The sequence below is a fragment of the Melanerpes formicivorus genome, unplaced genomic scaffold (assembly GCF_026170545.1).
Source record: "Melanerpes formicivorus ecotype bairdi unplaced genomic scaffold, bMelFor1.0.p_v2 SCAF_129, whole genome shotgun sequence".
Classification (NCBI taxonomy): Eukaryota; Metazoa; Chordata; class Aves; order Piciformes; family Picidae; genus Melanerpes; species Melanerpes formicivorus.
The window spans coordinates 62,551-86,176 of record NW_027142481.1 but is presented as its reverse complement, the minus strand read 5'-3'; the positions used below and the strand labels follow the sequence as shown (position 1 = coordinate 86,176).

General features: G+C 66.6%; 2 protein-coding genes across 2 annotated transcripts in view; one reads left to right on the top strand and one right to left on the bottom strand.

The window, feature by feature from the left end:
• AFF1 (ALF transcription elongation factor 1) overlaps positions 1–6,583 on the top strand; it is a 101,017-nt gene extending 94,434 nt beyond the window's left edge. Inside the window, 4 exon segments of the mRNA XM_068168024.1 lie at positions 2,734–2,956; positions 2,958–3,026; positions 3,029–3,062; positions 5,907–6,583. Coding sequence (XP_068024125.1) covers positions 2,734–2,956; positions 2,958–3,026; positions 3,029–3,062; positions 5,907–6,028 — 448 coding nt within the window. The 3' untranslated portion in view covers positions 6,029–6,583.
• Positions 6,584–11,484: 4,901 nt separating this feature from the next.
• Positions 11,485–23,626, bottom strand: part of PKD2 (polycystin 2, transient receptor potential cation channel) — a 38,515-nt gene continuing 26,373 nt past the window's right edge. Inside the window, 9 exon segments of the mRNA XM_068168023.1 lie at positions 11,485–11,874; positions 12,440–12,709; positions 13,213–13,329; positions 13,331–13,370; positions 15,455–15,560; positions 15,563–15,617; positions 16,577–16,694; positions 19,451–19,572; positions 21,680–21,778. Of these exon segments, the coding sequence (XP_068024124.1) occupies positions 11,485–11,874; positions 12,440–12,709; positions 13,213–13,329; positions 13,331–13,370; positions 15,455–15,560; positions 15,563–15,617; positions 16,577–16,694; positions 19,451–19,572; positions 21,680–21,778 (1,317 nt within the window).

The window sequence follows — 23,626 nt, the reverse complement described above, 5'->3', positions numbered from 1 at the left end:
TCCCAGCTCCCACCCTGAGCACCTCCCAGCTCCCATCCTGAGCACCTCCCAGCTCCCTCCTGAGCACCTCCCAGCTCCCATCCTCAGCACCTCCCAGCTCCCCATCCTGAGCACCTCCCAGCTCCCACCCTGAGCACCTCCCAGCTCCCACCCTGAGCACCTCCCAGCTCCCATCCTCAGCACCTCCCAGCCCCCATCCTCAGCACCTTGCAGCCTCAGCACCTCCCATCCTGAGCACCTCCCAGCTCCCATCCTGAGCACCTCCCAGCTCCCATCCTGAGCACCTCCCAGCTCCCATCCTGAGCACCTCCCAGCCCCCATCCTCAGCACCTCCCAGCTCCCATCCTGAGCACCTCCCAGCTCCCATCCTGAGCACCTCCCAGCCCCATCCTGAGCACCTCCCAGCCCCCATCCTCAGCACCTCCCATCCTCAGCACCTCCCATCCTCAGCACCTCCCAGCTCCCATCCTGAGCACCTCCCAGCTCCCATCCTCAGCACCTCCCAGCTCCCATCCTGAGCACCTCCCAGCCCCCATCCTGAGCACCTCCCAGCTCCCATCCTCAGCACCTCCAGCTCCCATCCTCAGCACCTCCCAGCTCCCATCCTGAGCACCTCCCAGCACCCATCCTGAGCCCAGCTCCATCCTCAGCACCTCCCATCCTCCAGCTCCATCCCTGAGCACCTCCAGCTCCACCGCACCTCCCAGCTCCCTCCTCAGCACCTCCCAGCCCCCATCCTCAGCACCTCCAGCTCCCATCCTCAGCACCTCCCAGCACCCATCCTGAGCACCTCCCACGCTCCCATCCTCAGCACCTCCACCTCCCAGCTCCCCACCCACCTGAGCACCTCCCAGCTCCCCATCCTCAGCACCTCCCAGCTCCCATCCTCAGCACCTCCCAGCTCCCATCCTGAGCACCTCCCAGCCCCCATCCTCAGCACCTCCCAGCTCCCATCCTCAGCACCTCCCAGCCCCCATCCTCAGCACCTTGCAGCCTCAGCACCTCCCATCCTGAGCACCTCCCAGCTCCCATCCTGAGCACCTCCCAGCCCCCATCCTCAGCACCTCCCAGCTCCCATCCTGAGCACCTCCCAGCCCCCATCCTGAGCACCTCCCAGCTCCCATCCTCAGCACCTCCCAGCCCCCATCCTCAGCACCTTGCAGCCTCAGCACCTCCCATCCTGAGCACCTCCCAGCTCCCATCCTGAGCACCTCCCAGCCCCCATCCTCAGCACCTCCCAGCTCCCATCCTGAGCACCTCCCAGCTCCCATCCTGATCACCTCCCAGCCCCCATCCTGAGCACTCCCAGCTCCCATCCTCAGCACCTCCCAGCTCCCATCCTCAGCACCTCCCAGCCCCCATCCTCAGCACCTCCCAGCTCCCATCCTCAGCACCTCCCAGCACCCATCCTGAGCACCTCCAGCTCCCATCCCTCAGCACCTCCCATCCTCAGCACCTCCCAGCTCCCACCCTGAGCACCTCCCAGCTCCCATCCTCAGCACCTCCCAGCTCCCATCCTCAGCACCTCCCAGCTCCCATCCTGAGCACCTCCCAGCCCCCATCCTGAGCACCTCCCAGCCCCCATCCTCAGCACCTCCCAGCCCCCATCCTCAGCACCTCCCAGCCCCATCCTGAGCACCTCCCAGCTCCCATCCTCAGCACCTCCCAGCCCCCATCCTCAGCACCTCCCAGCCCCATCCTGAGCACCTCCCAGCTCCCATCCTCAGCACCTCCCAGCCCCATCCTCAGCACCTCCCAGCCCCATCCTGAGCACCTCCCAGCTCCCATCCTCAGCACCTCCCAGCCCCATCCTCAGCACCTCCCAGCTCCCATCCTCAGCACCTCCAGCTCCCATCCTTAGCACCTCCCAGCTCCCATCCTTAGCACCTCCCAGCCCCCATCCTGAGCACCTCCCAGCTCCCATCCTGAACACCTCCCAGCTCCCATCCTCAGCACCTCCCAGCTCCCATCCTCAGCACCTCCCAGCTCCCATCCTGAACACCTCCCAGCTCCCATCCTCAGCACCTCCCAGCTCCCATCCTCAGCACCTCCCAGCCCCCATCCTGAGCACCTCCCAGCCCCCATCCTGAGCACCTCCCAGCCCCATCCTGAGCACCTCCCAGCCCCCATCCTCAGCACCTCCCAGCCCCATCCTGAGCACCTCCCAGCTCCCATCCTCAGCACCTCCCAGTTCCCATCCTGAGCACCTCCCAGCTCCCATCCTCAGCACCTCTCAGCTCCCATCCTCAGCACCTCCCAGCTCCCATCCTCAGCACCTCTCAGCTCCCATCCTCAGCACCTCCCCAGCCCCCATCCTGAGCACCTCCCAGCCCCCATCCTGAGCACCTCCCAGCCCCATCCTGAGCACCTCCCCAGCCCCCATCCTCAGCACCTCCCAGCCCCATCCTGAGCACCTCCCAGCTCCCATCCTCAGCACCTCCCAGCTCCCATCCTGAGCACTCCTCCAGCTCCCATCCTCAGCACCTCTCAGCTCCCATCCTCAGCACCTCCCCAGCTCCCATCCTCAGCACCTCCCAGCCCCCATCCTGAGCACCTCCCAGCCCCATCCTGAGCACCTCCCAGCCCCCATCCTCAGCACCTCCCAGCCCCATCCTGAGCACCTCCCAGCTCCCATCCTCAGCACCTCCCAGCTCCCATCCTCAGCACCTCCCAGCTCCCATCCTCAGCACCTCCCAGCTCCCATCCTCAGCACCTCCCAGCTCCCATCCTCAGCACCTCCAGCCTGAGCCCTCCCTTCCTGGGTGGCCCTGGAGATCTGCTTGGCCTGAGGGCTGTGCCAATGCTGCTGTGGTGTCTGTTCCCCCTGCAGGAGCACAGGCCTGCCTTCTCCCCCTCTCCCCCCATGCCCTCTCCAGCTGGGGCTGGCAGCTCTCAGGCAGGAGGCAGTGGCAGCAGCAGCTGCAGTGGCAGCAGCTCCTCGGTCCCAGTGCCCCAGCAGCATGCCCACCATCACCTCCTCCTACATCAGCATCACCACCTCCATCCTGCAGGCCCATGAGCTCTGGGGAGCAGGCTGAGGCCCCTGGCCAGGAGGAGCAAGGGTAAGCTGCTGCCCTCTGCCTTCCCTCCCCTGCCTGCCCCGGGGCTGAGCCAGTGGTGCTGAGCCTGTGGGGCTGAGCCCCTGGTGCTGAGCCCCTGGTGCTGAGCCCCTGGTGCTGAGCCCAGTGGGGCTTAGCCCCTGGTGCTGAGCCCCTGGTGCTGAGCCAGTGGTGCTGAGCCCATGGTGCTGAGCCCCCTGGTACTGAGCCCAGTGGTGCTGAGCCCATGGTGCTGAGCCCAGTGTTGCTGAGCCAGTGGTGCTGAGCCCAGTGGTGCTGAGCCAGTGGGGCTGAGCCCCTGGTACTGAGCCCAGTGGTGCTGAGCCAGTGGGGCTGAGCCCAGTGGTGCTGAGCCAGTGGTGCTGAGCCCCTGGTACTGAGCCCAGTGGTGCTGAGCCAGTGGGGCTGAGCCCAGTGGTGCTGAGCCCCTGGTGCTGAACCCAGTGGGGCTGAGCCCCTGGTGCTGAGCCAGTGGGTGCTGAGCCCCTGGTGCTGAGCCAGTGGGGCTGAGCCAGTGGGGCTGAGCCCAGAGGGCTGCTGAGCCCATGGTGCTGAGCCCAGTGGTGCTGAGCCCAGTGGTGCTGAGCCAGTGGTGCTGAGCCCCTGGTACTGAGCCCAGTGGTGCTGAGCCAGTGGGGCTGAGCCCAGTGGTGCTGAGCCCAGTGGTGCTGAACCCAGTGGGGCTGAGCCCCTGGTGCTGAGCCAGTGGTGCTGAGCCCCTGGTGCTGAGCCAGTGGGGCTGAGCCAGTGGGGCTGAGCCCATGGTGCTGAGCATGTGGTGCTGAGCCAGTGGGTGCTGAGCCCATGGTGCTGAGCCAGTGGTGCTGAGCCCCTGGTGCTGAGCCCCTGGTGCTGAGCCCCGTGGTGCTGAGCCCGTGGTGCTGAGCCAGTGGAGCTGAGCCCCCTTGTGCTGAGCCAGTGGGGCTGAGCCCCTGGTGCTGAGCCAGTGGGGCTGAGCCAGTGGGGCTGAGCCCATGGTGCTGAGCATGTGGTGCTGAGCCAGTGGTGCTGAGCCCATGGTGCTGAGCCAGTGGTGCTGAGCCCCTGGTGCTGAGCCCCTGGTGCTGAGCCCCGTGGTGCTGGAGCCCGCTGGTGCTGAGCCAGTGGAGCTGAGCCCCAGTGGAGCTGAGCCCTTGTGCTGAGCATGTGGTGCTGAGCCCATGGTGCTGAGCCAGTGGAGCTGAGCCCCTTGTGCTGAGCATGTGGTGCTGAGCCCATGGTGCTGAGCCAGTGGTGCTGAGCCAGTGGGGCTGAGCCCCTGGTGCTGAGCCAGTGGGGCTGAGCCCCTGGTGCTGAGCCAGTGGGGGCTGAGCCCCTGGTGCTGAACCCATTATACTTCTGAGCTCCTGGGCTGAGCCCAGTGCTGCTGAGCCCCTGGTGCTGAGCCCAGTGGTGCTGAGCCCCTGGTGCTGAGCCCCTGGTGCTGAGCCCGTGGTGCTGAGCAAGTGGAGCTGAGCCCCTTGTGCTGAGCATGTGGTGCTGAGCCCATGGTGCTGAGCCAGTGGTGCTGAGGCCAGTGGTGCTGAGCCCCTGGTGCTGAGCCCCTGGTGCTGAGCCAGTGGAGCTGAGCCCCTTGTGCTGAGCATGTGGTGCTGAGCCCATGGTGCTGAGCCAGTGGTGCTGAGCCAGTGGAGCTGAGCCCCTTGTGCTGAGCATGGTGGTGCTGAGCCCATGGTGCTGAGGCCAGTGGTGCTGAGCCAGTGGAGCTGAGCCCCTTGTGGCTGAGCATGTGGTGCTGAGCCCATGGTGCTGAGCCAGTGGTGCTGAGCCAAGTGGGTGCTGAGGCCCCTGGTGCTGAGCCCCTGGTGCTGAGCCCGTGGTGCTGAGCCAGTGGAGCTGAGCCCCTTGTGCTGAGCATGTGGTGCTGAGCCCATGGTGCTGAGCCAGTGGTGCTGAGCCAGTGGTGCTGGAGAGCCCCTGGTGCTGAACCCTAGTACTTCTGAGCTCCTGGGCTGAGCCCAGTGCTGCTGAGCCCCTGGTGCTGAGCCCAGTGGTGCTGAGCCCCTGGTGCTGAGCCCATGGTACTGAGCCCCTGGTGCTGAGCCAGTGGTGCTGAGCCAGTGGTTGCTGAGCCCCTGGTGCTGAGCCCCTGGTGCTGAGCCCGTGGTGCTGAGCCAGAGGAGCTGAGCCCCTTGTGCTGAGCATGTGGTGCTGAGCCCATGGTGCTGAGCCAGTGGGTGCTGAGCCAGTGGAGCTGAAGCCCCTTGTGCTGAGCATGTGGTGCTGAGCCCATGGTGCTGAGCCAGTGGTGCTGAGCCAGTGGTGCTGAGCCCCTGGTGCTGAACCCAGTACTTCTGAGCTCCTGGGCTGAGCCCAGTGCTGCTGAGCCCCTGGTGCTGAGCCCAGTGGTGCTGAGCCCCTGGTGCTGAGGCCCATGGTACTGAGCCCCTGGTGCTGAGGGTCTGAGCTCAGGGGGTGAGGGTCCCAGCTCAGGGGGTGAGGGTCTCAGCTCAGAGGGGGTGAGGGGTCCCAGCTCAGGGGGGGTGAGGGTCTCAGGGGGTGAGGGTCCCAGCTCAGGGGGGTGAGGGTCCCAGCTCAGGGGGGGCTCAGGGACACCTCCCACCCCAGCAGGCCCCACTCAGCTCAGGGCCCTGTGTGGACACCCCCCAGGGGCTCAGGGTCCCTGCTCCAGGCCCCTCACAGCATCACCAAGGGGGGAAGCCAGACCCCCAGAGGTCATCCCCAGACCCCAGGAGGTCACCCACAGACCCCAGAGGTCCACCCCCCCAGACCGCCAGAGGTCATCCTCCCCCCCTGCTGCCTGCCCCTGGCTGCCTGCCCTGTGGCTCTCAGCCCAGCTGTGGTTCCTCTCTTCCTCTCTGCTCTCGTCCCCTGCAGCCTCTGCAGAGTTCTTTGCCGAGCTCAGCGCAGGCCACAGGGCCCTGGCCCTCAGCAGCAGCCTGAGGGAGCTGCTGCACCACACCAGGCAGGGCCTGCACTGGCTGAGGATGGAGACCAGCAGCCCCTGAGGGCTGCCAGCTGGGCCTGCTGCAAGGGCCTGCTGCAAGCACCCTGCTGCAAGGAGCCTGCTGCAAGGGGCCTGCTGCAAGGAGCCTGCTGCCAGGACCCCTGCTGCAAGGACCTGCTGCAAGGAGCCTGCTGCAAGGAGCCTGCTGCCAGGACCCTGCTGCAAGGAGCCTGCTGCAAGGGGCCTGCTGCAAGGGTCTGCTGCAAGGAGCCTGCTGCAAGCACCCTGCTGCTGCCTAGGACCCTGCTGCTACCAGGACCCTGCTGCTGCCAGGACCCTGCTGCTACCAGGACCCTGCTGCTACCAGGACCCTGCTGCAAGCACCCTGCTGCTGCCAGGACCCTGCTGCTACCAGGACCCTGCCTGCCAGGACCCTGCTGCTACCAGGACCCTGCTGCTACCCAGGACCCTGCTGCAAGCACCCTGCTGCCAGGACCCTGCTGCTGCCAGGACCCTGCTGCTACCAGGACCCTGCTGCAAAGCACCCTGCCGCCAGGACCCTGCTGCTGCCAGGACCCTGCTGCAAGACCAGGACCCTGCCGCCAGGACCCCTGCCACCAGGACCCTGCTGCCACCAGGACCCCTGCTGCCAGGACCCCTGCCACCAGGACCCTGCTGCCACCAGGACCCAGCTGCTGCCAGGACCCTGCTGCTGCCAGGACCCTGCTGCTACCAGGACCCTGCTGCTGCCAGGACCCTGCTTGCCAGCCCCAGGACCCTGCTGCTGCCAGGACCCTGCTGCCACCAGAGACCCTGCTGCTACCAGGACCCTGCTGCCACCAGGACCCTGCTGCTACCAGGACCCTGCTGCTGCCAGGACCCCTGCTGCTGCCAGGACCCTGCTGCTACCTGGACCCTGCTGCCGCCAGGAACCCCTGCTGCTGCCAGGACCCTGCTGCCACCAGGGACCCTGCTGCTACCTAGGACCTGCCACTTCTCAATGCACTTTTGGAAGCCTCAGGAGCAAGGCTGTGACTGCCTGGAGCTGCTGGACCCAAAGAGCCAGGGGAGGGGGAGGGGAAGGCCAGGGGAGGGCTCTGCTGACACTGGAAACACTTTTTTCTGGGGTGGTTTGGGGCTTGGTTGATTTTGGACTCTGCCTTTTGGTTGGTTTGCTTTGGGCTGGGCTGGGGTTAGGGGAAGCTGCCCTGGGAGAAAGGAGAGAGAGAGCCTGGAGGCAAGGCTGGGCCTGGCTGCCAGCCCCCAGCTGAGAGTGCAATGAAGTGTCCCACTGGCTCCATGCAGTGCTGGTCTGTCAGCAGCCCTGCCCCCCAGCCCAGCAGGGCCCAGAGGGAGGCCTCCTGCCTGCCCCCAGCAGCCCACCGAGGGTTGTGTCCCCTCCCAGGGCAGCTGGGGGTCGTGGGCAGGGCTGGAGGGTGCCAGCTGGGCTGCCTGGGATCCTCAGATGGCTGCCAGCAGCCTTCTGCCACTGTGCCCTGGCTTGCCAGGGCCAGCAGCCCTGTGCCCTGCTTGCCAGGCTCAGCTCTGGGCCAGCAGCCCTGTGCCCTGCTTGCCAGGCTCTGTTCTGTGCCAGCAGCCCTGTGCCCTGCTTGCCAGGCTCATGCTCTGGGCCAGCAGCCCTGTGCCCTGCTTGCCAGGCTCTGTTCTGTGCCAGCAGCCCTGTGCCCTGCTTGCCAGGCTCAGCTCTGGGCCAGCAGCCCTGTGCCCTGCTTGCCAGGCTCTACCCAAGGCCAGCAGCCCTGTGCCCTGCTTGCCAGGCTCTGCCCTGGGCCAGCAGCCCTGTGCCCTGCTTGCCAGGCTCAGCTCTGTGCCAGCAGCCCTGTGCCCTGCTTGCCAGGCTCTGCCCTGGGCCAGCAGCCCTGTGCCCTGCTTGCCAGGCTCAGCTCTGGGCTAGCAGCCCTGTGCCCTGCTTGCCAGGCCTCTGCCCTGGGCCAGCAGCCCTGTGCCCTGCTTGCCAGGCTCTGTTCTGTGCTAACAGCCCTGTGCCCTGCTTGCCAGGCTCTGCTCTGGGCCAGCTCCTTGCCCAGGCTGGACTGGGCACTGCCACCCTCTGCCCTGAGAGCTTTCCTGCCCCTGCTGTGCCCCTGCTGAGCAGCCAGGAGCAGGAATTTGTCCCAAGCAGGGCACCCCTTCCCCTGGCAGAGAGCTCAGCCAGGGCACAGGGTGGGCACAGCCCCTCAGGAACCTGCCCAGGGCAGGGGCAGCCAGCTCTTGGCAAGCCTCTGCCCCCCTGCCAGCCCCTGGGCTGCTCTCCCTTGGCACCCACCTGGGCTCCTCTCCCCCTGGGCTCCTCTCCCCATAGCACTGCCCTGAGCTCCTCTCCCCTGGCACCTGCCCTGAGCTCCTCTCCCTTGGCACCCCTGGGCTCCTCTCCCTGGGCACAGCTCCTGCCCCTCCCCTGCCCCCTGGGCACACATCTGCCCTGCCCCTGGCACAGCTCCTGCCCTGCCCTTCTCCCCCTGGGCACACATCTGCCCTGCCCCTGGCCCAGCTCCTGCAGGGCACCAGCTGGGCAGGAGCCCCCCAGGGAGGGCAGAGGAGCTGCTGGGCACAGGCAGCTGCCCCTTGGCTCCTGCCTGGAGGCTGCCAGGGCAAGGTGCCCCCCGGGGGGGCAGCAGCCCCAGGCTGGGGGCAGAGGCTCTGCTGGTCTCAGGCCCTGCAGGAGGCTGCTGCAGCAAGAGGGCTTGGGGCCAAGCCCTCCTGGTGCCAGCCCCAGCCAGGGGCAGAGGCCTGCAGGGGTTGGCAGAGGCTCCCCTGGGCCTCTCCAGGGCCTTCCAACCGAGGCCAGGAGCAGCCTCTGCCCTCAGCAACCCCAGCCAGGAGCCCAGAGCCCAGCAGGAGGAGAGGAGGCAGCAGCATTGCCACCCCCCCCCTGTGCTGAGCACTGCCCTGTGCCCACACTGCTGGCACACAGCTCCCTGCCAGGCAGCTCCAGAGCCCTGGGGAGCACCCAGGGGTGCCTGGCACCTCCTTGGCTCTGGAGGCAGAAGGAACAGACACAAACCAGCTGTGGGCTGCTGCAGTTCCCTTGGGAAGCACCCAGGGGTGCCTGGCACCTCCTTGGCTCTGCAGATGGAAGAATTGGGTTGGGGTTGGAGAGGACCCCAAAGCTCATCCAGCTCCAGCCCCCTGCCATGGGCAGGGACACCTCCCACCAGCCCCAGCTTGCTCAGGGCCTCATCCAGCCTGGCCTTGGACACCTCCAGGCAGGAGGCAGCCACAGCCTCCCTGGGCAGCCTGTGCCAGAGCCTCCCCAGCCTCACTGAAGGAATTTCTCCCTCCCCTCCAGGCTCAATCTCCCCTCCTCAAGCCAACTGTGAGCTGCTTTAGGTTCCCTTGGGAAGCACCCAGGGGTGCCTGGCACCTCCTTGGCTCTGCAGCTGGCACTGGAGACAGAAGGAACAGACACAAGCCAGCTGTGTGCTGCTGCAGGCTGCCTCAGGAGCCCCCTGGCACCACCTCTGCTGTGCAGCTATCCAAAAGCCTTTATTGGGCAGTGCAGGGCTCAGCTGTGCAGGCCCCAGGCAGGCCTGAGCCTGGCAGAGGCCTTGCAGAGGGCACAGCCTGCAGCTCAGCCTGGCCAGGGCTGAGGCCAAGCCTCCAGCTGGGCAGCAAGGGCCAGGGGAGAAGCTGAAAGCTGCAGAGGAGGGGATGGGAACCCTTGGAGCATGCTGGCTGCAGGGCCCAGGGGCACTAAGTGCACTTCAAGGTGAAGTTTGTTGTCGAGGGACAGCAGCCAGGGCCCAGGAATGGCCCTGAGGGGCAGAGGAGACCTCTGCAGGGGGGAGAGGAAAGGTCTTGCTGCCCCCCCCTCAGCTGCAGCTGGGCTGGAGGGGTGCAGGGGAACAGCAGCAGCCTCCCCCCAGCCCTGCTGGCAGCCTGGCTTCCTCCCCAGGGAGGCTTTGCCTGCCCAGCAGAGCAGCAGAGAGCCACAGAACTGCTTGGGTGGGGGAGAGGCCTCCAGGCTCCCCCAGCCCAGCCTCCAACCCAGCCCCACCATGGCCACCAGACCCTGGCCCCCAGGAGCCATGGGCACAGCTTGCTGCAACCCACTCCAGCCATGGGGACTCCACCACCTCCCTGGGCAGCCTCTGCCAGTCCCCTGACCACTCTGGCAGCAGAGAAATTCTTCCTCCTCTCCAACCTAAGCCTCCCCTGGGGCAGCCTGAGGCCATTGCCTCTCCTCCTATCCCCTGAGACCAAGGAGGCAGGAGAGGAGGATGTGCTACACCTCTCACTGGGCTGACAGTGCAGAGCCAGTGAGCACAGCCAGAGGGCCCTGGCTGCTTGGGGAAGCCCTTTGAGGTCACTCACTCCAACCCTTCCCTGCCTCTGCCCAGGGCTGGGGCTGAGCCATGGCCTCAGCACCACAGCTCTGCCTCTCTCAAACCCCTCCAGGGATGAGCATCCAACCCCCTCCCTGGGCAGCCTGGGCAGGCTTGCAGAGCCCTTGCAGCCAAGAAGTTTCTTCCCCTCTCCAAGCTAAGCCTCCCCTGGGGCAGCCTGAGGCCATTGCCTCTCCTCCTGGCCCTTGTTCCTAGGGAGCAGAGCCCAACCCCCCCTGGCTGCAGCCTCCTCTCAGGGAGCTGCAGAGAGCAAGGAGGTCTCCCTCAGCCTCCTCTGCTCCACACTCCCCACCCCCCAGCTCCCTCAGCTGCTCCTCCCCAGCCCTCTTCTCCACACCCTTCCCCACCTTTCTTGCCCTTCCCTGGCCCTGCTCCAGCTCCTCCAGCTCCTTCTTGCAGCCAGGAGCCCAAAGCTCAAGCCAGCCCTCAAGCTGTGGCCTCCCCAGTGCTGAGCCCAGGGGCACAATCCCTGCCCTGCTCCTGCTGCCCAACCATTGCTGCTCCAGCCCAGGCTGCTGCTGCCCTCCTTGCCCACCCCCTGCCCAGGAGGGTGGTGAGAGCCTGGCCCAGGCTGCCCAGGGAGGTGGTGGAAGCCTCCTGGCTGGAGGTGTTTGCAGGCAGGCTGGAGGTGGCTGTGAGCAAGCTGCTGTGGTGTGAGGTGTCCCTGCCCATGGCAGGGGCTTGGGGCTGGCTGAGCCTGGAGCTCCCTTCCAGCCCTGCCAGCTCTGTGGCTGCTGGAGCAATGCAAAGCACCTCCTGGGCACAGCTTCCAGTGAGGCCTCCTGAGAGGCAGAGCTGTGCAAGCTGAGTGCAGCCCAGCTGGTCAGGGCAGCACTAACAGCTCAGAAGCAGGGGGGGAAGGAGCAGCAGGGAAGGAGAGCTCAGCAGAGGAGCTGGGAGAGGCTCCAAGCCCAGTGCCAGGCTGCAGAGCACCCTGCCCTGAAGCCAGCTGTGCTCAGGAAGCCTTTCCTCATCCCCCCTGCAGGGGAAGCAAAGCCCTGCTCAGGGCCTCTCAGCCTCTCCCCTGAGGGCTTCAGCCTCAGCTCCTGCTGTGCTGCTCCCCCAGGGGCAGAGCTCTGCCCAGGGAGCTGCTGCCACCCCCTGAGGGCCACTCCTGTCCCCTGGGGTTTCCCTCTGCCAGCCCCAAGTCTCACTGCTGCTGACTGACTTCCAACGTGACACAAGGGCTGGAGAGGCCTCCCAGGGGCTCTTGGCACACCACAAAGGCTTCCAGAGGGCTGAGGATGTCCCCCAGGAGCTCTTGGCACACCACAAAGCCTTCCAGAGGACTGAGGATGCCCTCCAGGAGCTCTTGGCACATCTCAAAGGCTTCCAGAGGACTGAGGATGCCCTCCAGGAGCTCTTGGCACATCTCAAAGGCTTCCAGAGGGCTGAAGATGTCCCCCAGGAGCTCTTGGCACATCTCAAAGGCTCCCACTGGTCTGGAGAGGCCTTCCAGAGTCTCTTGGCACATCTCAAAGCCTTCCATAGGGCTGAGGCTGCTCTTGGCTCTGCCCCCTTGTGCCAGCTGCCCTCCGTGCTGGGGGTGCCAGGGGAGCAGGGGGGGTAGGGGAGGCAGGGGGGGCAGGGGAGCAGGGGGAGGAGGGGGGCAGGGGAGCAGGGGAGCAGGGGAGCAGGGGGGCAGGGGGGCATGGGGAGCAGGGGGAGCAGGGGGGCAGGGGAGCAGGGGGAGCAGGGGGAGCAGGGGGGGCAGGGGGAGCAGGGGGGGGCAGGGGGAGCAGGGGGAGCAGGGGGGCAGGGGGAGCAGGGGAGCAGGGGAGCAGGGGGGCAGGGGGGGCAGGGGGAGCAGGGGGAGCAGGGTGGGAAGGGGAGCAGGGGGAGCAGGGGGGAAGAGGAGCAGGGGAGCAGGGGAGCAGGAGGGAGCAGGGGGGAAGAGGAGCAGGGGAGCAGGGGGAGCAGGGGGAGCAGGGTGGGAAGGGGAGCAGGGGGAGCAGGGGGGGGGGCAGGGGAGCAGGGGGAGCAGGGGGCAGGGGGGCAGGGGGGCAGGGGGAGCAGGGGAGCAGGGGAGCAGGGGAGCAGTGGTGCCAGGGCAGCAGGGGGATGCCAAGGGGTGCCAGGGGTCGCCCTGCCCCGGCTCAGCCTACGCCGGGGGGGTCCGGCGGCCGCGGCGCCCCCTGCCCCTTCCAGGCAGTGTGACTGTGAGGAGGAGGGCCGGGAGCGGGGGGGGCGCGGGGGGCCTGCAGCCCCAGGGGGGTGCCGAGGCGCTGGCTGAGCTGGGAGGCAGCATCGTCGGACTCGCAGCGCTCCGGCTCCTCCCGCCCGCAGCCCTCCCGGCCCCGCTCCCGGCCCCGCGCCCGGCCCCGCGCCCGGCAGGGCTCCCGCGGCGCCTCCGCATCCCGGCACAGCCTCTCCTCCTGCGGGGGGAGACAGCTCACAGCCCCCGGCACGGCCCAAGGGCACCCCCAGCCCCCCCAGCACTGCCCTAAGGCACCCCCAGCCCCCCAGCACCTGCCCTAAGGACACCCCCAGCCCCCCTGCACTGCCCTAAGGACACCCCCAGAACCCCAGCACTGCCCTAAGGACACCCCCCAGCCCCCCTGTGCCCTAAGGACACCCCCAGCCCCCCAGCACTGCCCTAAGGACACCCCCAGCCCCCCTGTGCCCTAAGGACACCCCAGCCCCCCAGCACTGCCCTAAGGACACCCCCAGCCCCCCTGCACTGCCCTAAGGACACCCCCCAGCCCCCCTGTGCCCTAAGGACACCCCCAGCACCCCCTGCACTGCCCTAAGGACACCCCCAGCCCCCCTGTGCCCTAAGGACACCCCCAGCACCCCCCTGCACTGCCCTAAGGACACCCCCAGCTCCCCCCTGTGCCCTAAGGACACCCCCCAGCTGCCCCCCCAGGCGGGGCTGTGCCCCCCCACCTCTCCCCCCCCCGTCCAGCAGCCTCCCCAGGGCGTCTCTCCGCCTCAGCTTGGCTCTCTCCATGGCCTCCAGCTTGAGGATGACGGCGTCGATCTTGGAGACGATGCTGGCCGATGGAGTGCTCCATGCGATCCACCCTGCGCATCAGCCTGGGGGAGCCACGCCCTCAGACCCCGCCCCGGCCCCGCCCTGTCCGCGCCGGACCACCCCCAGCCCTGCCGGACCAGCCCAAGCCCTGCCGGACCAGCCCCAACCCAGCCCCAGCCCCAACCCAGCCCCAGCCCAGCCCAGCCCCAACCCCAGCCCCAGCCCCAACCCAGCCCCAGCCCAGCCCCAGCCCAGCCCCAGCCCCAGCCCCAACCCAGCCCAGCCCCAGCCCCAGCCCAGCCCCAGCCCCAGCCCCAACCCAGCCCAGCCCCAGCCCCCAGCCCAGCCCCAGCCCCAGCCCCAACCCAGCCCCAGCCCCAGCCCCAACCCAGCCCCAGCCCCAGCCCCAGCCCAGCCCCAGCCCAGCCCCAGCCCAGCCCCAGCCCAGCCCCAGCCCTGCCCCAGCCCCAGCCCCAGCCCAGCCCCAGCCCCAGCCCAGCCCCAACCCAGCCCCAACCCAGCCCAGCCCCAGCCCTGCCCCAGCCCCAGCCCCAGCCCCAGCCCAGCCCCCAGCCCAGCCCCAGCCCAGCCCCAGCCCAGCCCCAGCCCCAACCCAGCCCCAGCCCCAGCCCAGCCCCAACCCCAGCCCCAGCCCAGCCCCAACCCAGCCCCAGCCCCAGCCCCAGCCCAGCCCCAACCCAGCCCCAGCCCCAGCCCTGCCCCAACCCCAGCCCCAGCCCCAGCCCAGCCCCAGCCCAGCCCTGCCCCAGCCCCAGCCCCAGCCCCAGCCCTGCCCCAGCCCCAGCCCCAGCCCAGCCCCAGCCCCAGCCCCAGCCCCAGCCCCAGCCCCAGCCCCAGCCCAGCCCCAGCCCCAGCCCAGCCCCAAACCCAGCTCAACCCAGCCCCAGCCCAGCCCCAACCCAGCCCCAACCCAGCTCCAACCCAGCCCCAGCCCAGCCCCAGGCCCAACCCAGCCCTAGCCCTGCCGGACCAGCCCCAGCCCCAACCCAGCCCCAGCCCCAACCCAGCCCCAGCTCAGCCCCAGCCCCAGCCCAGCCTCAGCCCAGCCCCAGCCCCAACCAGCCCCAGCCCCAGCCCAGCCCAGCCTCAGCCCAGCCCCAACCCCAACCCAGCCCCAGCCCCAACCCAGCCTCAGCCCAGCCCCAGCCCCAAACCAGCCCAGCCCCAGCCCCAGCCCCAGCCCCAGCCCCAACCCAGCCCCAGCCCCAGCCCCAACCCAGCCCAGCCCCAGCCCCCAGCCCCAACCCAGCCCCAGCCCCAACCCAGCCCCAGCCCAGCCCCAGCCCCAGCCCCAACCCAGCCCCAGCCCAGCCCCAGCCCCAACCCAGCCCCAGCCCCAGCCCCTGCCCCAACCCCAGCCCCAGCCCCAGCCCCAACCCAGCCCCAGCCCCAGCCCAGCCCCAGCCCCCAACCCAGCTCCAACCCAGCCCCAGCCCCAGCCCTGCCCCAACCCCAGCCCCGGCACCAGCCCCAGCCCCAGCCCCAGCCCAGCCCCAGCCCAGCCCCAGCCCCAGCCCCAGCCCAGCCCCAACCCAGCTCCAACCCAGCCCCAGCCCAGCCCCAGCCCAGCCCCAGGCCCAACCCAGCCCCAGCCCAGCCCCAGCCCCAGCCCCAGCCCCAGCCCCAACCCAGCTCCAACCCAGCCCCAACCCAGCTCCAACCCAGCCCCAGCCCCAGCCCAGCCCAGCCCCAGCCCAGCCCCAGCCCCAACCCAGCCCCAGCCCCAGCCCCAGCCCCAGCCTCAGCCCAGCCCAACCCCAACCCAGCCCCAGCCCCAACCCAGCCTCAGCCCAGCCCCAGCCCCAACCCAGCCCCAGCCCTGCCCCAGCCCCAGCCCCAACCCAGCCCCAGCCCCAGCCCAACCCCAGCCCTGCCCCAACCCAGCCCAGCCCCAGCCCCAGCCCAGCCCCAGCCCAGCCCCAGCCCCAACCCAGCCCCAGCCCAGCCCCAACCCAGCCCCAGCCCAGCCCCAGCCCAGCCCCAAGCCCCAGCCCAACCCAGCCCCAGCCCAGCCCCAGCCCAGCCCCAACCCAGCCCCAGCCCCAGCCCTGACCCCAGCCCAAAGCCCCTCAGGGGGGAGCCCACCCCAGGCACAGCTCCCAGCCCCTCAGGAGGAGCTACTCACACTTGGAACTCCTCATAGGAGACCCCACTGGCGCTGCTGCCCCTCCTCCTGGAGCTGTGGCCGCTGTCCTCCTCCTCCTCCTCCTCGGAGTCCTCCAGGCTGCGGGGAAGCTGCGGCTGCTCAGGGGCCGCGGCAGGGAGCTCCTCTCCAGCTCCAGCTCCTCCTGGGTGAGGCACAAGGGGCACAGAGCACCACCATGGGCAAGGGGGGCGTGGAAATGAGGGTGGCAAGGTCAGAGACCCTCCCACAGGCTGGGGGGCAGAGTGGCTGAGAGCAGCCAGGCAGAGAGGGACCTGGGGGTGCTGGGGGAGAGCAGCTGAAGAGGAGGCAGCAGTGTGCCCAGGGGGCCAAGAAGGCCAAGGGCATCCTGGCCTGGGTCAGGCAGAGTGTGGCCAGCAGGAGCAGGGAAGTCCTTGTGCCCTGTGCTCAGCACTGCTGAGGCCACAGCTTGAGTCCTGTGTCCAGCTCTGGGCTCCTGAGGTTAGGAAAGAGGTTGAGCTGCTGGAAGGTGTCCAGAGAAGGGCAACAAAGCTGGGGAGGGGTCTGGGGCACAGCCCTGTGAGGAGAGGCTGAGGGAGCTGGGGTTGCTTAGCCTGGAGAAGAGGAGGCTCAGGGGAGACCTTCTTGCTCTCTCCAACTCCCTGCAGGGAGGTTGGAGCCAGCTGGGGGTTGGTCTCTTCTGCCAGGCCCCCAGCCCCAGAACAAGAGGACACAGTCTCAAGCTGTGCCATGGGAGGTTTGGGCTGGGTGTTAGGAAGAAATTCTTCCCAGCAAGAGGAATTGGCCCCTGGGATGAGCTGCCCAGGGAGGTGGTGGAGTCCCCATCCCTGGAGGTGTTCAGGAGGAGACTTGCTGGGGTGCTTGGTACCATGGGTTATTTGTTTAGGTGGTGTTGGATTGGTTGATGGCTTGGACAGGATGATCTTGAAGGTCCCTTCCAGCCTGCTCTGCTCTGCTCTGCTCTGCTCTCTTCTGAGCCTGCTGCTCAGCCAGGCAGGGCTGGGAGCCAAGGGGAAGGGGAAGGTCCTGCTGGGGCAGCCCAGCAGCTGGGGATTGGGGTCAGGCTGGGGGCTGGCAGTGCTGGCAGCCCCACTGCTGCTGCTGGGGCAAGCTCAGGCTCACCCTCTCCTTCTCCAGGTCGTCTCTCATCTGCTGGTGCTCGTGCTCTGTCAGCTCCTGGTCCCCATCCTGGTCGTACTTGGTGAAGATGGCTTCGATCTCGGCGTCCGTGTGGCCCTTGCTGGATGGCAGCAGGGAGAGCTCCCTGAGCCTCCCCGGCCCAGCTCCTGCCTGCTCTGCACAGCACAGCACAGCCAGAGCCTCCCCTGCCAGCCAGAGCCTCCCCTGCCAGCCAGAGCCTCAGCTGACCCCGACAAAGTCACAACCCTGCCCACCAAAGGCTCAGCTCTCACCTCCCACAGCACCACAGAGTGCTCTGGGCTGGAAGGGAGCTCCAAAGCTCCTCCAGGCCAACCCCCTGCAGGCCTGGAGAGGAGAAGGCTGAGAGGGATCTGATCAATGCCTATCAATAGCTGAGGCCTGGGGGGCAAGCAGCAGGGGCCAGGCTCTGCTCAGGGGTGCCCTGGGCCAGGCCAAGGGGCAGGGGACACAGACTGGAAGCCAGGAGGTTCCACCTCAGCAGGAGGAGAAACTTCTTTGGGGTGAGGCTGCACTTCCCACACCCTTGCTGGAACTGCTGGGCTCTGGAACTGAGTGGCAGCCCAGCCCAGCAGCTTTCTCCTCTCAGAACTTCACTTCCCTGAACACCCCCCAGGCACTCCCCACATTTGTGAGAGGCTCTGGGATCTGCTAGAGACAATTGTTTGGCAGCTCTCAAGCTCAAACTCCTCTCAAGCTCTCTCTTTCCTCGGGTTCACTCCCAAGGTCAGAGGAGAGACCATGAAGAACTTCAGCCACAGCCTCTGCTGTCCTCATGGGGAGGATCAGGGAAGCACAGAGAGGTCTGGGCTGGAAGGGAGCTGCAGAGCCCCTCCAGGCCAAGCCCCTGCCCTCAGCAGGGACATCCTCCCCTGCAGCAGCTTGCCCACAGCCCTCTCCAGCCTCCCCTCCAAGCTCTCCAGCCATGGGGCCACAACCACCTCCCTGGGCAACCTCTTGCAGGCTTCCAGCAGCCTCCTGGGGCACAACTTGTTCCTCACATCCAATCTCCCTCTGCTCTGCTCTCATCTCCAACCATTGCCCCTGGGGCTGTCCCTGCAGCCCTTTGGCAGCAGTCCCTCTGCAGCCTGCTTGCAGCCCCTGCAGGGCCTGGGAGCTGCTCTCAGCTCTGCCTGCAGCCTTCTCTTCTGCAGGCTCAACACCCCCAGCTCCCTCAGCCCTGGCCCCACAGCAGAGCTGCTCCAACCCCCTCAGCACCTTGCTGGCCTCCTCTGGAGCCTCTCCCTCAGCTCCAGCTCCCTCCTGTGCTGAGGGCTCCAGCTCTGGCCCCAGCCCTGCAGGTGAGGTCTCCCCAGGGCAGAGCAGAGGGGCAGGATCCCTCTCTCCAGCTCTGGCCACACTGCTTTGGGTGCAGCCCAGGCTGCCCTTGGCCTCCTGTGCTGCAGCCTCTCACTGCCTGCTCCTGGCCAGCCTCTCCCCCTCCCCAGCACCCCAAGGCCTTCTCCTTCACTAAGGGCTGCCTGGAGCCTGCTCCAACCCCCTGAGCCTCTCTGTGGCCTCCTCTGGAGCCTCTCCACCAGCTCCAGGTCCTTCTCCCCCCAGACTGCACCCTGCTCCTTCACAACCCTCCCTGCTGCTCCTCCTTCAGTCAGTTCCCATCCACAGCCTCCTGCAGGAGCCTTGCCCTGGCCCTCAGGGGCTCAGATCTCTGCTGCCTCAGACCCTTGGTGTGCCAGCAGCCAGCAGCCCCAGGCCTCAGGGTCAAAGCCTTGCTGCAGTGTGGGCTGCCAGCCCCCTGCAGCTCCAGCACACTCCAGGGGCCAGGGCTCAGACACCTCCTAAGTGCAGACTTCTCCTCCACCTCATCCCCTCCCCACTCCTCTCTCCTTCCACACTCCCCTGGCACACTCTGAAGGTTCTTTGTGCAAGGCCTGCAGACCCAAACTCTCCCCCACTGACTCTGCTGCCCTGACCCACATCTGCACAGCCTGGGAGAAGCTTGCAGGCTTCCAGCAGCCTCCTGGGGCAGAACTTGTTCCTCACATCCAATCTCCCTCTGCTCTGCTCTCATCTCAAACCATTGCCCCTGGGGCTGTCCCTGCAGCCCTTTGGCAGCAGTCCCTGCCTGGGGATAACACAGCCCCAGGAAGGCTCCAGGCTGGGGACAGAGGGGCTGGAAAGTGCCCAGCAGAGCAAGCCCTGGGGGTGCTGGGTGGCAGCAGCTGGAGAGGAGGCAGGGGGTGGGCAGGGGGGCAAGGAGGGCAGCAGCAGCCTGGGCTGGAGCAGCAATGGTTGGGCAGCAGGAGCAGGGCAGGGATTGTGCCCCTGGGCTCAGCACTGGGCAGGCCACAGCTTGAGGGCTGGCTTGAGCTTTGGGCTCCTGGCTGCAAGAAGGAGCTGGAGGAGCTGGAGCAGGGCCAGGGAAGGGCAAGAAAGGTGGGGAAGGGTGTGGAGAAGAGGGCTGGGGAGGAGCAGCTGAGGGAGCTGGGGGTGGGGAGTGTGGAGCAGAGGAGGCTGAGGGAGACCTCCTTGCTCTCTGCAGCTCCCTGAGAGGAGGCTGCAGCCAGGGGGGGTTGGGCTCTGCTCCCTAGGAACAAGGGCCAGGAGGAGAGGCAATGGCCTCAGGCTGCCCCAGGGGAGGCTTAGCTTGGAGAGGAGAAGAAACTTCTTGGCTGCAAGGGCTCTGCAAGCCTGGCCCAGGCTGCCCAGGGAGGGGGTTGGATGCTCATCCCTGGAGGGGTTTCAGAGCTGTGGTGCTGAGGCCATGGCTCAGCCCCAGCCTGGGCAGAGGCAGAGGATGGTTGGGCTGGGTGAGCTGCAAGGCCTTCCTCACCCAGTCTCATGGCAGCACTCCCAGAGCAGTTACAACTTCCTTACCCTTTCAGGTCCTGCCTGAGTTCATCAAAGTTGAGCTTTCCCCCTCCTTGCCTGAGGCTTTCTGAGATGTCATCCACTGCAGTCTTCTTCAGCTTCAGCCTCACCATGGCTTTGTTGTAGCCCTGGAACAGAGGCCAAGGGCAGGAGATTGAACACATCCAAGTGCCAGGGGCTGCACAATTGGCCACAGCAACCCCAGGCAGTGCCACAGGCTGGGGGCAGAGTGGCTGAGAGCAGCCAGGCAGAGAGGGGAGCTGGGGGTGCTGGGGGGAGAGCAGCTGAAGAGGAGCCAGCAGTGTGCCCAGGGGGGCCAAGAAGGCCAAGGGCATCCTGGCCTGGGTCAGGCAGAGTGTAGGCCAGCAGGAGCAGGGAAGTCCTTGTGCCCTGTGCTCAGCACTGCTGAGGCCACAGCTTGAGTCCTGTGTCCAGCTCTGGGCTCCTGGCAGTGCAAATGAGGAGGAGAGGCAATGGCCTCAGGCTGCCCCAGGAGGCTTAGCTTGGAGAGGAGAGAAACTTCTTCCCTGCAAGGGCTCTGCAAGCCTGGCCCAGGCTGCCCAGGGAGGGGGTTGGATGCTCATCCCTGGAGGTGGAGCTGCTGCTGAGGGCCATGGTGGCCTTGGAGGTTAAGGCTTGGGCTTGATGACCTGAAAGGCCTTGTCCAGCCCACATCCTGCTAGTGATTCTCTGGGTTTTTTCTCTATACTGGGATTCAGGTCAAGCTCTTTGTTCCCAACAACTTGATGGTGCCATGGGTGAGTTGATTAGGTGGTGCTGGATGACAGGTTGGACTTGATGATCTTGAAGGTCTCTTCCAACCTGGTCCTGTCCTGTCCTGTCCTCTCCTTTCCTCTCCTCTCCTCTCCCTTCTCTTCTCCCCTCCCTTCCCTTCCCTTCCCCTCTCCCTTCCCTTCCCTTCCCCTCTCCCTTCTCCACTCCCCTACCCTTCTCCTCTCCCTTCCCTTCTCCTCTCCCATCCCTTCCCTTCTCCCTCTCCCTTCCCTTCCCTCTCCTCTCCCCTTCCCTTCCCTTACCCTTCCCTTCCCTTCCCTTCCCTTCCCATCCCTTCCCTTCCCTTCCCTTCCCTTCCCTTCCCTTCCCTTCCCATCCCTTCCCTTCCCTCCCTTCCCTTCCCTTCCCTTCCCTTCCCCCTCTCCCTTCCCTTCCCCTCTCCTTCCCTTCCCTTCCCTTCCCTTCCCTTCCCTTCCCTTCCCTTCCCTTCCCTTCTCCTCTCCCTTCCCTTCTCCTCTCCCTTCCCTTCTCCTCTCCCTTCCCTTCTCCTCTCCCTTCCCTTCTCCTCTCCCTTCCCTTCTCCTCTCCCTTCCCTTCTCCTCTCCCCTTCCCTTCTCCTCTCCCTTCCCTTCTCCTCTCCCTTCCCTTCTCCTCTCCCTTCCCTTCCCCTTCCCCTTCCCCTTCCCTTCCCTTCCCTTCCCTTCCCTTCCCTTCCCTTCCCTTCCCCCTTCCCTTCCCTTCCCTTCCCTTCCCTTCCCTTCCCTTCCTTCCCTTCCCTCCCTTCCCTTCTCCTCTCCCCTTCCCTTCTCCTCTCCCTTCCCTTCTCCTCTCTCCCTTCCCTTCTCCTCTCCCTTCCCTTCTCCTCTCCCCTTCCCTTCTCCTCTCCCTTCCCTTCTCCTCTCCCTTCCCTTCTCCTCTCCCTTCCCTTCCCCTCTCCCTTCCCTTCCCCTCTCCCTTCCCTTCCCCTCTCCCTTCCCTTCCCTTCCCTTCCCTTCCCTTCCCTTCCCTTCCCTTCCCTTCCCTTCCCTTCCCTTCCCTTCCCTTCCCTTCCCTTCCCTTCCCTTCCCTTCCCTTCCCTTCCCTTCCCTTCCCTTCCCTTCCCTTCCCTTCCCTCCCCTTCCCTTCCCTTCCCTTCCCAGCAGCTGCCCCTGGGAGCTCCTCAGCCATGCCCCCACCGCTGCCTCACCCCATGCCTGGAGCAGCAGGAGGTGGAGAGCCAGCACTTCAGCTTCAGCAGCTCAGTGCTCCTGCACCTAGCCAGCCAGCCAGCTCCTGCCTCACCTCCAGCAGGCTGCTGGGCCCTCAGCAGCAACCCTCAGGGGCCCTCCAGGAGTGCAGTGCAGAGGGAAGGCTCTGCCCACTGGAGTGACACCCAGCTGAGCTTTGCTGCCCTCAGCCCAGAGCTGGGCTGCCAGCTTGACCTGGCAGCCTGGCCCCAGCAGCAGGGGAGGGTGAGCTGTCAGCAAGGAGATGCCAGGCAAGGAGAAAGCTTCCTTTTACCTTCCTGATGAGGTCAGAGAGCTCCATTTCTGCCTTCTGCTGGGCCATGTCTGACTTGACTTCGGAGTAGGTGTCGTTGAGGATGGCCAGGAACATGTTCTGTGCAGGAGGGAAAGGCAGAAGCCCACTGGACATTGCCCCTGCCCCCCTCTGCCCTCAGCTCCACCCTGCCAGCAGCTCCTGCTTCTCAACAGGGCCAGGAGAAAGGCTGGGCTGACTAAAAAGCACTGAGGTGAAGGCCTGGAGGCACTGACCCCTGCTGCTCTGCAGACTGCTGGCTCCAAACTGAACTGCAGAGTGTCCAGAGAAGGCTCCAAGGCCACACACCTCACAGCCACAGCCAGCACTGTGCTGCCTGCCTGCCAGCTGGCTGGGGCACCATTCACCCCCACCCCCTGGGCTCAGCCTCCAGCCACTTCCTAACCCAGCTCAGAGCTGCTGTCCCAGCCAGGGGCTGACAGCTTGGCCAGGAGCTTGCTGGGGGGGATGGTGGCAATGACCCCTGCCTGGCCAGCATCACATCCACAGAAGGGTTTGGGGTTGGAAGGAACCTTGAGGATCATCCAGTTCCACCTCCCCTGGCCCTGGCAGGGAAACCTCCCACTAGAGGAGCAAGGAATGAGTCCAGCCCAGTGCTGAGCCCACAGCTGCAGCTCTGGGGCCAGCTCTGCAGCCTCTGTGCCAGGAAGGCTCTGGAGGGGCTGGAAGGTGTCCAGAGCAGGGCCAGGAGGAGGAGCAGAGGGCTGGAGCTGCTCTGCTGTGAGCACAGCCTGAGAGAGTTGGGCTTGTGCAGGCTGGAGAGGAGAAGGCTCCCAGGAGCCCTTCTGGTGGCCTTGCAGGAGCTGCAGGGGGCTGCAAGCAAGCTGGGGAGGGACTTTGGAGGGGGTGAGGGAGGGCTAGGAGTGGGGGGGCTGGAGCAGAAGTAGAAGTGGGGAGCTGGAGCTTGGCTGTGAGGAAGAAGTTGTTGGGCAGGAGGGTGGTGAGAGCCTGGCCCAGGCTGCCCAGGGAGGTGGTGGAAGCCTCCTGGCTGGAGGTGTTTGCAGCCAGGCTGGAGGTGGCTGTGAGCAAGCTGCTGTGGTGTGAGGTGTCCCTGCCCATGGCAGGGGGCTGGGGCTGGCTGAGCCTGGAGCTCCCTTCCAGCCCTGCCAGCTCTGTGGTTCTAAAATCAGCACTCTGTGCCAAGCAGGCAGTGCCCAGACCCCAGAGCCACTGAACCCTGCAGAAGGACAATAAACAATTACTACACAGCCACAAGGAAGGTTCAGGGCCTGGAGCATCTCTCTTATGAGGAGAGGCTGAGAGCCCTGGGGGTGCTGAGTGTGGAGAGGAGAAGGCTGAGAGGGAGCTGAGCAATGTCTCTCAAGAGCTGAGGGCTGGGGGGCAGGAAGGGAGGCACAGGGACAGCCTCTGCTCACTGGGCCCTGGCACAGGCCAAGGGGCAAGGGATGGAAAGTGCAGCCCAGGAGGTTGCAGCTCAGCATCAGGAGGAACTTCTTGCCTGGGAGGCTGCCAGAGGCCTGGAGCAGGCTGCCCAGAGAGGTTGTGGAGTCTCCTTCTGTGGAGCCTTTGCAGCCCTGGCTGGATGTGTTCTGTGTGCCCTGGGCTGGATCCTCTGCTCCTGCTCTGCCAGGGGGCTGCCACTGGAAGCTCTCCAGGGGTCACTTCCAGCCCCTAGCACCCTGTGAGCTGTGATCCTGTGATCTCCAGAGCTCCCTTCCAGCCCCTAGCACCCTGTGAGCTCTGATCCTGTGCTCTCCAGGGGTCCCTTCCCACCCCTAGCACCCTGGGAGCTCTGATCCTGTGCTCTCCAGGGGTCCCTTCCCACCCCTAGCACCCTGTGAGCTCTGATCCTGTGCTCTCCAGGGGTCTCTTCCCACCCCTAGCACCCTGTGAGCTGTGATCTCAAGGGGAGCTGAGCTCAATCTGCTTGCTTAAGATGCCCAAGGC